The sequence below is a fragment of the Tamandua tetradactyla genome, chromosome 3 (assembly GCF_023851605.1).
Source record: "Tamandua tetradactyla isolate mTamTet1 chromosome 3, mTamTet1.pri, whole genome shotgun sequence".
Taxonomy (NCBI): domain Eukaryota; kingdom Metazoa; phylum Chordata; class Mammalia; order Pilosa; family Myrmecophagidae; genus Tamandua; species Tamandua tetradactyla.
Window position 1 is genome coordinate 169,679,540 of NC_135329.1, and position 15,809 is coordinate 169,695,348.

General features: G+C 33.5%; 1 protein-coding gene across 2 annotated transcripts in view; it reads left to right on the forward strand.

The window, feature by feature from the left end:
- The window catches only part of SLC39A10 (solute carrier family 39 member 10), a 104,676-nt gene that overhangs the window by 43,134 nt on the left and 45,733 nt on the right, over positions 1-15,809 (forward strand). For both annotated transcript variants that reach the window (XM_077154512.1, XM_077154511.1), the window contains 3 exons: positions 1,915-2,122; positions 10,522-10,691; positions 12,995-13,195. In XM_077154512.1, the coding sequence (XP_077010627.1) occupies positions 1,915-2,122; positions 10,522-10,691; positions 12,995-13,195 (579 nt within the window). The remainder of the gene's footprint in view (positions 1-1,914; positions 2,123-10,521; positions 10,692-12,994; positions 13,196-15,809) is intronic.

A 15,809-nucleotide genomic window follows, 5' to 3' on the forward strand; every position in this document is an offset into this window, starting at 1 on the left:
TTCAGAAAGAGAAATAAAAAGAAAACAGAAAAATGTTCATGCATACCATATCCCTTACCCCTCCCTTTCATTGATCACTAGCATTTCAATCTACTAAATTTATTTTAACATTTGTTTCTCCTATTATTTATTTATTTTTAATCCATATGTTTTACTCATCTGTCCATAAGGTAGATAAAAGAAGCATAAGACACAAGGTTTTCACAATCACAGTTACACTGCAAAAGCTGTATCATTATACAATCATCTTCAAGAAACATGGTTGCTGGAACACAGCTCTACATTTTCAGGCAGTTCCCTCCAGCCTCTCTGTTAATGCCTTAACTAAAAAGGTGTTATCTATTTAATGCGCAAGAATAACCTCCAGGATAACCTCTCGACTCTGTTTGGAATCTCTCAGCCATTGACACTTTATTTTGTCTCATTTCTCTCTTCCCCCTTTTGGTTGAGAAGGTTTTCTCAGTCCCTTGGTACTGAGTCCCAGCTCATTCTAGGATTTCTGCCCTACATTGCCGGGAAGGTCCATACCCCTGGGAGTCATGTCCCACGTAGAGACGAGGGGTGGGGGGCAGGCAGTGAGTTTGCTTATCCTGTTGGCTGAGAGAGAGAGAAGTCACATCTGAGCAACAAAAGAGGTTCTCTTGGGGGTGACTCTTAGGCCTAATTTTAAGTAGGCTTAGCCTATGCTTTGCGGGGTTAAGTTCATATGAACAAACCCCAAGATTGTGGGCTCAGCCTATTGCTTTGGTTGTCCCCACTGCTTGTGAGAAATATCAAAAATTCTCTACTTGGCGAAGTTGAATTTTCCCTCTTTTCACTGAGATATGTTTTGCATCTGAGTAAGTATCTTTGAGTTTCTTCCCTATATAAATCATCAGTTTATTTTTAATAACTGATTATATAAGTAATACTGAAATAATAAATCAGTTTTAAACACTGATTTTAGCATAATTTAGATATTAAAATTTTAGTGTGCTTTAAAAAGAAATGCATTCATTTATTACTATAGGTAATAACCTAGATCTTTGTTGATAATAACTGGATATTATCATTCATGTTTTGTTTTCATGTCAGAACTGTGGGTTCTGTATCATCAGACCTGTTTATTTCTTCACAGGTCTAATGAATTTGGGAATTATCTCAGGATTTTTTGGAAATGTTCTATACATTAGGGTGGTACCTCATGATAATTAAGATCTGAGAAGAATCATTGTTTGTTTGTTGGTGCCATAGTGAATTAGCAAGCAAATAAGTATTCATACAACTAGCATGAATATGTGTGAAAAAGGGAAAATACCACTTCCTTTGCTGTAATTTTAGATATCTATTTCTACTGTATGATAGACTCCAAGCTTGTTTATTTTCTGCTTTTTTTTTAAAATACAAGTGAGTGAAGCCACCTATTTCATCTTCCAGTTTTGTCTCCTTGTAACTAGCACTGGCCTAGAATTTCCCAATATAATATTCTTTCCAGATGTTTTTGGCAGTGGAAATGTCTCTTATGATATATTTTAATATAAAGTTATTAAAATGCTCTATGTGTGTTTAAAACTATTTCACAAATAATAATCTCAAGGCATTAATAATTATAGTTTACTAGGGAAGTGATTTTTCTCCTCATCCGTTAAGAATTGTTGGATAACTAGTTGCGAATCATTCTTATGGATGGCAGGAAATCATTTCTCTCATGTGTTGGAGTGGAAATACAGTTAAAATCCATACAAAGTCTTAGGTAATCTAGTTCAATATACTCTGATGGTAAATTCCTATCAAAAAGTTCTAATAGATATCTGTGTATTACAAATAGTTTTCAAGTAATATTCAGAATATTTTTTATTATATGCAGTAATTTCTTTTTTGTATAATCTTCTTAAAGATACTCATAATTAATTTGCTTTATCAATTTCTTTGCAGTGTTTGAACGTCACTCAGTTGTTAAGATACTATGGTCATGGCGCCAACTCTCCAATCTCACCTGATCTATTTACATACATTTGCCCTGCATTGTTATATCAAATTGACAGCAGACTTTGTATTGAGCATTTGGACAAACTTTTAGTTGAAGATTTAAATAAGGATAAAAATCTGGTTCCTGAAGATAAGGCAAATATAGGTGCATCAGGTAAGAAAGAGATGTAAGTTTTTCTCCTCAAAATAGTCCCTGTTGAAAAGGTTTATTGCCTTACACACATCTTTAAAAATGTATCTGAATTAAAAAGTAAATCCAAATTGTTGACTTCCTTTTGGGTTTGGAATTTTGATATTTAAAAATCAGATTTAGGTTTGAATGTTCTAAAAAGATTGGGGAGGATAGGAAAGAGTAGATTTTACTTACTCATGCCATTACCGAGGAACGTTTTGCTGTGGATAGAGAATTAGATAAAGAAGGAAATAAAGGTTTGAATTAATGGTTCCTTCTTGATGGACAAATATAAATAATTGGACCCCTAATTAAAGCTATTTGGTCTTATAATTATTGTTACAATTACATAATTGACCTTTACACTTGAGATGTGAGTTGGGGGAGTAGTAGGGGTGGTTCTGATGAAAAGCAAAGATTAAGTCTTTAAAAAAGTAAAGAGGGAGGCCAGTGTCTCAGCAATATCGGATAATTGGCATATGAACTTCATCATGGCTACTTCTAGAGATCCTCGACTAGGGTAAAACCAAAACTGTTTTCAAACTCTCTCCAGGCTCTTATTTTATATCATATCCAGTTGGCTGGATAGCTCCTTGATGCTTACAGGTACCTACCACTTATTATTTCTAACGTTTCTACTTCACACAAAGTCTGTACCTCTTCTTTCTTTTTTTCCTTTTTCAAGTTTTAAGTAATATATTTTTAATGAAATTTCATTGACATATATTCAGTACCATATAATCATCCGAAATATATAATCAGTGCTTCACAGTATCAGTATATAGTTGTGCATTCATCATAATTAATTTTTTGACTTTTGCATTATTCCAAAAAATAAAAATAAAAAAGAACACCCAGAACATCTCATACCCCTTAACCCCCTCTATTATTTAATTATTTTTCATCTTTATTTTCTTACTCATCTGTCCATAAACTGGATAAAGGGGGTGTCAGTCACAAGGTTTTCACAATCATACACATACTTCTCCTTGAATGCCAAATGCCAATATAATTCATTCTTTTGCTAAAATCTGGGAATCTTTGAAATTTCCTTCCCTTATGCTTTTTTCCTTTTTTACCTTGTATAATTATTTATCAAGTTTGGTTGAGTTTGTCTTTTAAGTATCTTCTAACCTATATAGTTTGTCATAACTTTATTCAAGTCCTTTGTGTTTCTTTATTGAAGTGTTGAAATAATTTCGTAACTTTTCCTGCCTGTACACCTGTTCACTTTATAGAACATCCTTAGCACTCAGCTAGATTTATCTTTCTAAAATGCAAATAAGATTCTCTGATACCAAATATTTTCTTTGTATTGATAGGTTACATTTATTTAATAATATGTTTAATTTAGCAACACACCGTGTTGCTGCTGTTCTATACTCAATTCATTTATTTCTCACAACAGTCCTATCAGGTGGGGAATGTTATTAATTCCCAATAACTTTCCCAAGGTCACAGAATTAGTAAGGAGTAAAGCTGGGGTTCAAACCCAGTTTAGCCATCTTCTTATCTAGTTCTAAGTGTTTTAGTGTGCTGAGTGTTTTACATGCATTTTTCTTTCACTAAATTATAACCACAGTCCTGTTAGGAAGCTGAGACATAGAAAAATTAATTTACAAAGAATGATGGATAGACATTAAGGTTTGATATTAAAATATGGGCTCTTAAGCACTATGCCATTGTCTTCCAAACTTAATTCTAGTATCACCTTCATGATTTTTGCCATATATGCTTACGGGTACCTACCACTTACTATTTCTAACGTTTCCACTTCACACAAAGTCTGTACCTCTTCTTTCTTTTCTTCCTTCTTCAAGTTACACTGTTAAATATTTTTCATTATATACCTCATTTTTTTTTTACACCTTTTAAGTTGAAAACTGTAATAACCATGAAAACATAGGCTTGATGTGATGTGCTGGTTATTTTTTTCTAATATATTTTAGGAAGTTGTACAGTCTGCAGACTTCTCAGAGTTCAGAGTCCTTTACTTGGACTGCAAAGCTTTTCATTATATAATCTCTGCCTGCCTATCATTCCATTCTTATCTCCCATCATTCAATTCCTTCCTCTTCCCACAGCTCTAACTATACTAAACTACTGATTACTAGGTTATGCTGTTTTTTCTCTCATTCCTCTGTGCGTTTTTACATATTGAGCCCATTGCTTAGAATCCTCCCTACTTGGCTGACTATTTCTATTTCTCAAAGATTCAACAAAAAATTATCCCCTCTGGGTTACCTTACTGACCATCCTAGGCTTAATTACATCCCCTTCCTTGTCACCCTCTGGGTACTTTCATCACAGTAAAGATCTTAGGCACTCATAATAATTGGGTTAATTGTCTGTCTTTGTTGGACTTTAAGTTGCTTTAAAGACAGTGAGTGGGTCTTTCGTGTTGGTATCCCTAGTGTGTAGGATAAAAGGCACGTTGTGGCAGAAAGCAAGCACTCATATTTTGATTGAATAAATAAATCACTTAATATTAGTCTGTAAGCTTTCAGTATGATCTATAAAAGATCCCCCCAAATGAGATTTTAGAGATCATTATATGAATGTATCAGTCAGCCCAGTATACCTTTGTGATAAAATATCCCAGGATTGACTGGGAATTTTAGAATAGTATAGATGAAAACAAAAATTTCTTCACCATTTGCAAAATCATGACATAATTATTGTAAACTTAGACGTTCTGGTTGAAATGTCTAAGTTGTAATAGTACTACAAATGACTAAAGTGAAGTGTATGAATATGGACTAAAAACTGAATTCTGGCAAGATAAAAAATTTAAAGGATAGAAATTTTTTAAATTTCAGAATTATAGAATAAGGTGGGCATGTTTAGGAATATCAAATTCCAGTATATAAAAAATTTATTTAGAGCAGAGAAGATACTCCTTAAAGCATGAAAGATGCAAATAGAAGGAAGTGCCATCAATATAAAGCAAAGTAAGTCTGCTAAGGTAATTACATTTCTATTCCTGATTAAAAGTGGCAGAGAGATGTGGAGAGTTGTATTTAGTAGTGATTTGACACATAATGCAGGCATATGCAGGAAAGTGTTAGAAAAGTAAAGTTTGGTATAAATTAGTATGTATTAGTAACAGAAATCCAAAAAGTCTTGTAGGACACAAGCTGAATTCAATCTGACAAGAGAGAGAAAGTGGACCCACACACTAGATTTGAATTCTGATTTTAGGATAGATAAAATTTATCCTTTTTGCTGCTTTTATGCTTTTATGGTTTATTAAAAAAAAATTTTTTTTTTTATAGTTTTATAAATGAGTAAGCACCTTAAGAGCCAAAGTCCCTCACAGGTGGTTATAAATTCTCACTGTAGCAGGAGTAAGGGAAAGCCAGGTCTAAGATTAATTAACTTAATTACAGATATAATACATTTATTCCTTACAGGTGAAAAGGGGAAACTGAGAAGATTGTCTCATCTAAAGTTAAAACAATAGCTGGCTTTTTTTTTTTTTTTAATTTTATAAGTTTTTAAAAATATTCTAGTCCTGAGTTTTGATATCAGCTTTGGAGTATGACTTTTAATTAGAGTTGTCTATGTTATAATAGTGCCATAATCTAGACATTGTAACAAAGTTGTTGACAGATGCTTGCCTATAGTAACATTGAAGTGAAAGTAATAGTTTATTTAATCTGAAAAGACTTAGAGGAAATTGTACTTGCTTTGAAAACAAATATATTAGTAATAGTGAATATTGATTAGTTGTTTGCAGGTCGTTATTAGTATTGTCAGAAATGAAGCTTGAATTATTTATGTCCTGATAGATGTTAATAATTGCTAGAGAGAATGCCCTGTTAGTAATTATTTCTAATGACTGCTGCAACATTAAGAAAGGTTAACTTGTTCTGTATAAATCTCCTATAGTGCAGAGCTACTACCTCATTAACTTTGTTCAAAGACTGCTGTAAACCAAATATGCTATATACTGTATATGGTAGAAAACATTTGTTTCACGAGATTGGTGCATTTAGTCATAGAGTTGACCCTAGCTTAATTACCAGGGGGGTTTGTGAATAGGCCGCTAAGCATTTTCTGCCAGTTAAAATGCTGAAACAGTGTAGAAACTGCCATCTTGCACATGCTTTGAACCAAGTTAATTAGAAAGTTTCCACAGATGAGCACTTCTTTTTAAAAGAATGCATTTTCTCTCTAGATAATGAGAAAGGGAGTTGGTGAATAACTAAGCTTGAAGACCTTAACGTTTTAAGCGACCTAATTTGCAGAATAACTGAAGCTTGTTTCAGACATTTAGTGCTCTTTATTGCATATGGTATCTTGGGTACAAATAAAGAAAACATTTGCTCATTGAATTTAATAGTTTGCATATTGTTAGTTTGGTATATTTTTATAAAAGGTGGCTTTTTTCTTTGTACTAAGCAAATTATGATAGAAAAAGCACAGCAATTTGATTAAAAATTAAAACAATTTTATACCTGAATTGCTTTTTTCTACATCTAGGAAATTATGACACAGTTAAAGTCAGTCTAAATTTAAATAAGTTTTAAGTACTAAAAATAAGTTTTTCAATATCACAGAAAAACATTTCAAGCATAGTGGATTCAAAAAACTTTACATTGCTTGGGTGCATGGTCTGGGAATCGAACCTGGGTCTCCCACGTGACTGGTGGGCATTCTAACCACTGAACTACCTGTGCACCCCCTGCTTCTTTCTTTTTTTGTATTTTGTTTTCTTTTTTTTTATATTGCTTCTTAAAGGTCAAAAGGATTGTAATATTCCTTGAAAAAAATATACAAGTTGTTAGGAGGACTATTGCTGAAATTATTAGTGCTAGAAAGCTAAAAATTTGTTTTATAAATAATAATAAAATAATTCAGAATAAGAAACATAGCATGTATTTACCTTAGAGGAACAGTAGAACTTCTTTGCTAATGAAACAGATGTCATGGAAGGTTTGTAATCTATAGGAAATATACAGAAAACTTCTGATTTATCTGAAAGGGAAATCTAGCCTTTACCCCGTCTTATTTCTTGACACTGGCAAAAATAAATGACAGTTTATATTAATTGGTGTTTTAGTTTAGTGGCTGCTATAAAAAAAACATGCAGAGGGTTGGCTTAAACAATGGGAATTTATTGGCTCATAGTTTGGAGGGTAGAAGTCCCCAATTAAGGCATCATCCAGGTGATGCTTTCTCCCAGAAGACTGGCGTTCTAAGGCTAGCTGCCAGAATTCCTTGATCCTTGGCTTTTCTATCACATGGCAGTGCACATGGCCGCCTCTCCTGGCATCTCCCTTCTTTTCCAGGTTTTTTTGACCTTCAAATTCTCTCTCTCTCACTCTGAATTTCATTCTGCTTGTAAAGGACTCCAATAATAGGATCAAGGCCCATCTGTTTCATTTGGGCCACAGCTTAACTGAAGTAATCCCATCAAAAGGTCCTACTTATAATGATTCACACCCACATAAATGGATTAAGTAATAGAACATATTTTTCTGGGGTATATAGCTTCAAGTCACCACATAGGAAAATAAATATTTTAAATGGTTATACCTTACTACTTATATATATATTTTAGGTGGCATTGAAATAAGGAAAATATGGTACTTTTATGTAGATACAAGCTTGTTTTCTAGTAATCTTTTTATTCCACTCTTTCCTTATTAGCTCAAATTTTGAAGCATTGATTGCTACTTGGATTAATAAACTTAGAACTTTTATTTTCATGTTTAATTGAACTTATTTTTCTTATAGATCTTTTCTGTGAAGCCACCTCTGTGAAGTAAATACATAAGTGATAAATCACTTGGAAGGTTCCTCTGAAAATACAATGATTTAGTGAAGAAAAGAGTGGATTAACAGTTAAAAGATTTTGGGTTTAGTTTTGACTGTGCCATTTTAACTAGCTTTTTAACATCTCTATACCTCAATATGCAAATCTGTAAAATAGAGGGACATTGGTCTAAATCATAGTTTTCTAAATTGTGTTTTACAAGATACTGGCCCATTGAGATATACTAAGAGGTTCCATGATCAAGTAAGTTGAAGAAATGCTGCATATTATATGCTTTCAGAGGTTGACACCGTTCATTAAACAAAGGAACAAAAACGTATTGATCATTAAACTCTTCCCTTCCCCTTTGGGATACCACCTATTAACATCTCACAGAAGTGACTGAGCACAGTTTGGGAAATGATAGTGTAGATAATTAAGGTTCCATTTAGCTAAATAATATGACAATAGCTAGTAGGTTACCAATTTGAATAGCTACTAGTGAGTAAGGAATTAAGAAAAATTGTCTTATTAAAGGTGCAGAATAAGTGGCATCATGAAAATTTAAAAAGGCTTTTACTGGGTTATTTTTGTGACTAATACTGGTACATTTTGGCCAAAATAATTCTGATTAATAAAAGTTTTTAAAAATCTTGAAAACTTATCAAATGGTTTTACTTTGTTGTATATTTTAAGTCTTCTGTGTAGTTCTGTTGATCCCGTTCCACATATATTGTAGTGAGCATAGACAGGTAGTTTTTTCTCCTGTAGAGTAGAGCATCTTGGAGTCTTATGAATTTTGACTTTTCCAGGGAGCTTAGTACATTTTTAAAATTCTTAATCAAAGTTGCTTATAGGTTGATTGTTTGAGATAAGTTGCTTCTGGATTCGATTTTTGCCAAACTGAAGAAAATATACTTGGAAAGGGAGAGTCATGTGTTACTCTCTGAGAGAGATATTTTATCTTCAGATTAATGGTTTTGTTACCAACTTCAACTTATTTAGTTTAGCACAGTTAAAAGTACCCTGTCTCTTTTTTTTTCTGCTGCCTTTTATTCTCAACTGTAGTTGGGGGTCCTTTCCCTTATACTTCAGTTCTAGTAACCATGATCTTGCCTTTTAATGAATCTTTACCTCACTCTTTTCCTTAGGAATTGAGTTCCCTCTTCTTGTCTCCAAATCCTTGCAAAAGTTGAGCCACTGAATCCAAGTATAATGGCTAGATCATCATTCCCTCTGCTTGCTATGTGTTTGGATCTTCTTTTGCCCCATTAACTTCCCCATCTTTATATTATAGTAATTATTTATAATACAGAATATATAGTTTCCATTACTAATAGATGTCCTAGTATTATAAATTATCTAAACTAATGAATTAATAAGAAATTGGCTATTATGTTATTGGATGCTGTGACTAAAATGTCAACTGAATAAATACAATTTTATTGATAAAGTTAAGCATCTGGTGGGTCGAAGTTTCATTTCCATACCTGTTTTTACTTCTCCTTGATGAAGACTTTCAGTTATCCTTATGGACAAATTCATTTTTTCTTTATCACAAGATAATATATAATCTTTTAGCAGATTTATAGCCATATCAGATTTGATAGAAAAATAGCATTTTCAATTAAAAACTTTTATAGAAGTTACTCTTCAGTTAAATTTTTTGTAGATAGATATCAAAATAAGCAGGATTTTTTTTTAACTAATAATATTTGTATTTCATTTTAGGCCACCCATAAAACGTAATCCCCACATTCTAAATTAAAGTGTTTACCTCCCAATTACTGGCATGTATTTCTGGTATCTTATCTGGTTATGAATAATCTGGATAAAGAAATGTGCTCACACTTGTCCCCGCCACACCTGTGTTTCTCATAAGTCATATTTGAAAACATTTCTTTTGTGTTCTGAATCAGTTAAAAATATGTAGCAAGATAAAAAGTGGTAGATTGTACAAAAGCCAAACTGGTGGAAAGAGAGTTTGGAACTAGATGTGGAAAAGAGAAAAGATATTAACGGAAACAGGACTAAATTATCTTTTGTTAAAAAAAAAAAGAGAAGAGAAAGAGAGAAATGTGAAACACACAATAGATAATAAGGCTTTTTGTTACCTCCTCATGTAACTATATTTCCATTTAGGGCTGATATGTTAAGCTTCTAAAGTTGCATATTTAGAAAGGTATACCCAAATTATAATGCATTAGATATTGATGTCCTATAATGCACACAGGAGAGTTTTATAATTATATTATTTTAAATAAGCAATTGTATTGCTTTGTCTCACCTTTAGACATTGGGAGAAATTTATTTACAGTCTAAATAATAAGAGTGAATCATAGGCTTAAGTCATTTTAAATCACTGTTTCTAATATGGTAGGCCACTAAAAGTACAATTTTTAATTTGGCTTGAGTTTCTTGATTTTTTTAAATGCTCAAGTTGTTAATATGTCATGGGGATTTTGTTCTGTTTTTAAACACAGCAATGCCACAATAAAGCCTCTTACAAAATGGAGGAAAACAAATCTGTCTTCCATGACCCATTTATCTTTTATTTATTATTCTTTGAAACTTTTTGTCTATATTGTCATACTAATGTTGATTAATTTCTTTCCTACAGCATGGATTTGTGGTATCATTTCCATCACTGTCATTAGCCTGCTTTCCTTGCTAGGCGTGATCTTGGTTCCCATCATTAACCAAGGATGCTTCAAATTCCTCCTCACATTCCTTGTTGCACTAGCTGTAGGAACAATGAGTGGCGATGCCCTTCTTCATCTTCTGCCCCATGTAAGAAATCTTTTTAATCTTTAAAAAAATTGAAAGTAAGACTATTTAAGCTAAAAGTGTTCTTCTTAGAATGAAGTTCTGGTACATGCTGCAGCATGGATGAAACTTAAGTGTTAGAATGAAATGAAATAAGCCAGACACAAAAGGACAAATACTAGATTATTTCACTTATATGAAATATCTGTAATCGAACTCATAGAAACAGGAAGAAGGTGAGAGGGGCTACCAGGGGCTGGGAGGACAGGGGCTACCAGGGGCTGGGAGGACAGGGGTATGGGGAGTTATTGCTTAATGGGTACATGGTTCTGTTTGGGGCAAAAATAGTTTAGTAATGAAAGAAGATAGCATGATGTTATAAAAGCAATTCATGCTACTCAGTTGTACTTCTAGAAATGGTCAAAATAACAATATTATACAAAAAGTAGAGAATATACAGAAAAAAATATCAGTGAATGATTTATCCTGTTTTTCTGTGTGGCATATGAAGAAAGCCTATAGAAGAAATTTATAAGCAGTCTAGTAATGATTCTGCCTGTAGCCAGGGTCCATGGGCATCTTTATCTTATCAGGATAGGTGAACATACTTGGTTAACTCTTGTCAGCTTTTAGCTGTTTACACATGGTCGTTTTATCTTTTTTTACTTGGAGTACCTTCTGTTTTCTTCCCCTTGGGGATGTTTCTAATGATATGATCACAAGCCCATACTTCTAGTGCCTGTTTCTCTTTCAGATTTATGTCTGATAAGAGTAGTTGAAGAAGAAACAGTTTTAAGTGCCAGTTGACTTATTTATTTTTTTCTCAAGCTGGATTAATTAAACATAGCTCTTATCATCTATGGTAATAGATGACTGGTTTTATCATCTCTGGGAAGTTTAGAAACTATTTCTGTTGACCACTAGCAAATGGGGAAAGAATGAAAAAATCCTGCAAAGAAGGAAAACATGTGTAATTCCCTAACTGTTAAGTTTGCTAGTATTGTGAAACTTTTCACAGTGTTAAAACAAACTTTATTATCTGCATGCATTTATTTTTCCTAAAGCTTTAAAATGTAGAAAATGACAGGCATATTTAAGTATACACTCTTGCTAATGTCCTACAATATATGTAGTCTATTATTTCATCACTTTGAAATAATTTAGAAAAATTTTATAAAAATAAAATCAGTTTAAGAAGGATTACAGGAAGTCATAAATGATGGCCTCCTGGTGAAAAAGTGTGTTTGTGTGTTTTGTTTATTTTTACCAAATACCAGGCATTTAATTTGGTCATTGTATTGGTTTGTTAATGCTGCCAGAAAGCAATCTACCAGAGATGAAATGGCTTTTAAAAAGGGAATTTAGCAAGTTGCACGTTTACAGTCCTAAAGCTATAAAAACATCCAAACTAAGGCATCCAGAAAAACATACCTTGACTCAAGAAGGGCCAGTGAGTCCAGAACACCTCTGTCAGTTGAGAAGGCACATGGCTGACATCTGATGGGGTCTCTGGCATCTGGTTTTAAACAGCTTCCCCAGGAGCATTATCTTTTTGCATCTCCAAACATCTGGGTGTGGTGTTGGCTCTGAGCTCTTACCCTTTCTCTGAGGTCTCTTAAAGACTCCAGTAAACAAATCAAGACCCATCTGGAATGGGCAGAAACACATCCCCATGGGAAACACCTAATCAAAAGGTCCCACCCAGAGTGCACTGGTGGTTCAGTGGTAGAATACTTGCCTTCCATGTGGGAGACTTGGATTCGATTCCTGGATCATGCACCCAAAACAAAAAGAAAAAGGTCAGGTATACTTTTTGTATATATGTTATATTATACAATAAAAAAATAAATAAAAAACAAAACAAAACCAAAAAACAGTTCCACCCACAATTGGGTGTGTCAGAGCTGCATGGAAACAATCTAACCACAGGTTTCCACCCTACAATATTGAGTCAAGATTAAAAAACATGGCTTTTCTGGGGTACATATCAGCTTCAAACTGACAGTCATGTTCACTCCAGTTTATAAGAGGCCTACCACTCTCTATTGTCTTACTGCTGGCTTGATTTTCTCACTACAATGTGTGTCTTACCCTTCTAATTATTTGAACTTGTGATCTTTGTTTTAGAGTTACCATGAAACATACTTTCCAGGCCACTGAGTAAAGCAGATTAAGTGGAAGAATACTTATTTTTAAATAAGACAATATCTAGAGAAACCCCTTAAAAACTTGAAAGATATTTTTCCTTTATCTTTTAGGAGGTTGTAGTATCAGTTTTAAAATATCGTTTGAATACTTGTTTAAATTGTTTTCATATTCTTTAATAGTCTCAGGGTGGGCATGATCACAGTCATCAACATGCACATGGGCATGGACATGGACATGGACATTCTCATGGACATGAATCAAAGAAGTTTTTGGAAGAATATGATGCTGTATTGAAAGGACTTGTTGCTCTTGGAGGCATTTATTTGCTATTTATCATTGAACACTGCATTAGAATGTTTAAGCACTACAAAAAACAAAGAGTAAGTACTTTTTAATTCTTTATTTCATGTACATGTAAATAAATGTAAAACTCAAAGCAAAAACCATCTTTGACCATATGCTTTTTTTTCCATGTTACTGCTCACCTGTACTATATATATATTTTTAAATTAAAAAAAAAATTTTAAACATAACAACATAGACAAACAGGAACATTCTTACCATATGACCATTCCGTTGTTGGTATATAATAAAAACTCACAATATCATCACCATGATCATTTCTTAGAACATTTGCATCAATTTAGAAAAAGAAATAAAAAGAAAAAAGAAAAAAACTCATACATACCATACTCTTACCCCTCCTTCTCATTGACTGCTAATATTTCCATCTACCCAAATATATTTTAGCGTTTGTTTCCCCGATGTTTTTCTGTCCCCCTTACTACTCCCTTTCATTGATGACTAGCATTTCAGTCTACTAAATTTATTTTAACATTTATTCCCCCCATTATTTATTTATTTTTAATCCATATGTTTTACTCATCTGTCCATACCTTAGATAAAAGGAGCATCAGACACAAGGTTTTCACAATCACATACTTACATTTCAAAAGCTATATCATTACACAATCATCTTCAAGAAACGTGGCTACTGGAACACAGCTCTACATTTTCAGGCACTTCTCTCCAGCCTCTCCAATATACCTTAACTAAAAAAGTGATCTCCATATAATGCATAAGAATAACCTCCAAGATAATCTCTCGACTCTGTTTGAAATCTCTCAGCCGTTGATACTTTATTTTGTCTCATTTTTCTCTCCCCCCTTTTGGTCGAGAACGTTTTCTCAATCCCTTGATGCTGAGTCAGCTCATTCTAGGATTTCTGTCCCACATTGCCAGGGAGGCTTCCACCCCTGGGAGTCATGTTCCACATAGAGAGGGGGAAGGCAGTGAGTTTGCTTGTCATATTGGCTGAGAGAGGCCACATCCGAGCAAGAAAAGAGGTTCTCTAGGGGCGACTCTTAGGCCTAATTTTAAGTAGGCTTAGCCTATCCTTTGTGGGGATAAGTTTCATATGAACAAAATCCAAGACTGAGGAGTTGGCCTATTGCTTTGGTTGTCCCCACTACTTGTGAGAATATCAGGAATTCCCCACATGGGGAAGTTGAATTTTCCCCCTTTCTCGCCATTCCCCCAAGGGGACTTTGCAAATACTTTTTTATTCACTGTTCAGATCACTCTGGGATTTATCAGGCCATCATTCCGGACAAACCTACAAAATCTCATACCCTACTCAACGTTCCATATACTTATGGTCACATATGCTTTCTTAATTGTGGGGTTGATGTGTATTAAATTTTATCAAGTAATCTTTCAAAGCAAAAACTGACTTTGATCTTTATCATTTTGTTATTAAGTTTATGTTGACATTTATAATCAAGATTTAACAGACTCAGTTTCAGTTAATGTGTGTTGTATCTTCCCTAAGTAATTAAATAGATGGAAAAAAAAACTTTTGGCCAATTTATGCCCTTTATAAAAATGCAAAAATGTATAAACAGAAGCAAATGTCATTACTCTTCTCAAGTAATAGTTTCAATTATGAACAACTTTCAGTGTAATTTTTTTAGTGTAAATGCTTACACACAGCACATTTCTTAGGTCAGAAATGCCTTACCAAATGTACTGTAAGTAAGAAGTCAGATTAAGGGAGCTTTCTGTAAGAGAATTTAATGAAATGAAGGAAATGGTAAGTTCTCAGGAATGACAAACTACTTGGGAGATGGTGCTTGGACTGTTGATTAAATACTCTAATTGTCATGCACTTGTCTGTGTTTCATGTCACATTTAGGAGAATAAGATAAATGTCTAAAATAATTTTTCTCCCAAAAAAGTGAATTCAAGGCTGCTAACATTGACTGTGGTCCATTTCCCACCCTGTTTATATATGACTCTAAAACTCTGTCTTTAATATAGTTCACTAACATGTTTGTGATGCTAATGCTGATACATCAAGATACAATTAAATTACATTCAGTATATTCTATTTAATAAAGTAAATCTAGAGAACATTTTGAGAAATAAAACTTCTTGCATTTTGTTAGTTAACTTCAGATATCTTTTTGTCTGCCCTCAGGAACTCTAGATAGTCATGCTCATAATATATACCGTCTATGCTTTTTTTATTCTTCAAACCTTTTATTTTCAGATATTTTCAAACTTGCAAAACAGTTGAAAAATAATACAAACCACATACAGAGAATCCCACCATATCTTCATTTCCCTAGTTACCCAGATCCACCTAAAATTTTGCCAGATTTGCCATATCAATGAATGGCAATATGTGTTCCTGGATGGGATATGTTATAATGGAGGAGAAAAGGCTCAAAAGGATATTATTGGGACATATGAAAAATTGGAATATAGACTAAAGGGTTGCTCTTTTTTTTAAACATCGTGAAAACATTTTTACAACACAAACTTTCCCATCTCGCCCACTCCCGAGCATACCATTGAGATTAATCACATTTGCAGTGTTTCAGTACCCTCACCGCCATGCATTGCTAGAATGTCCCTGTCACCCCAGACAGAAACCTTAAACCCATTATGCCTTAACTCTCCATTGCTCTTGCCACCAGTAACCTGTACTCT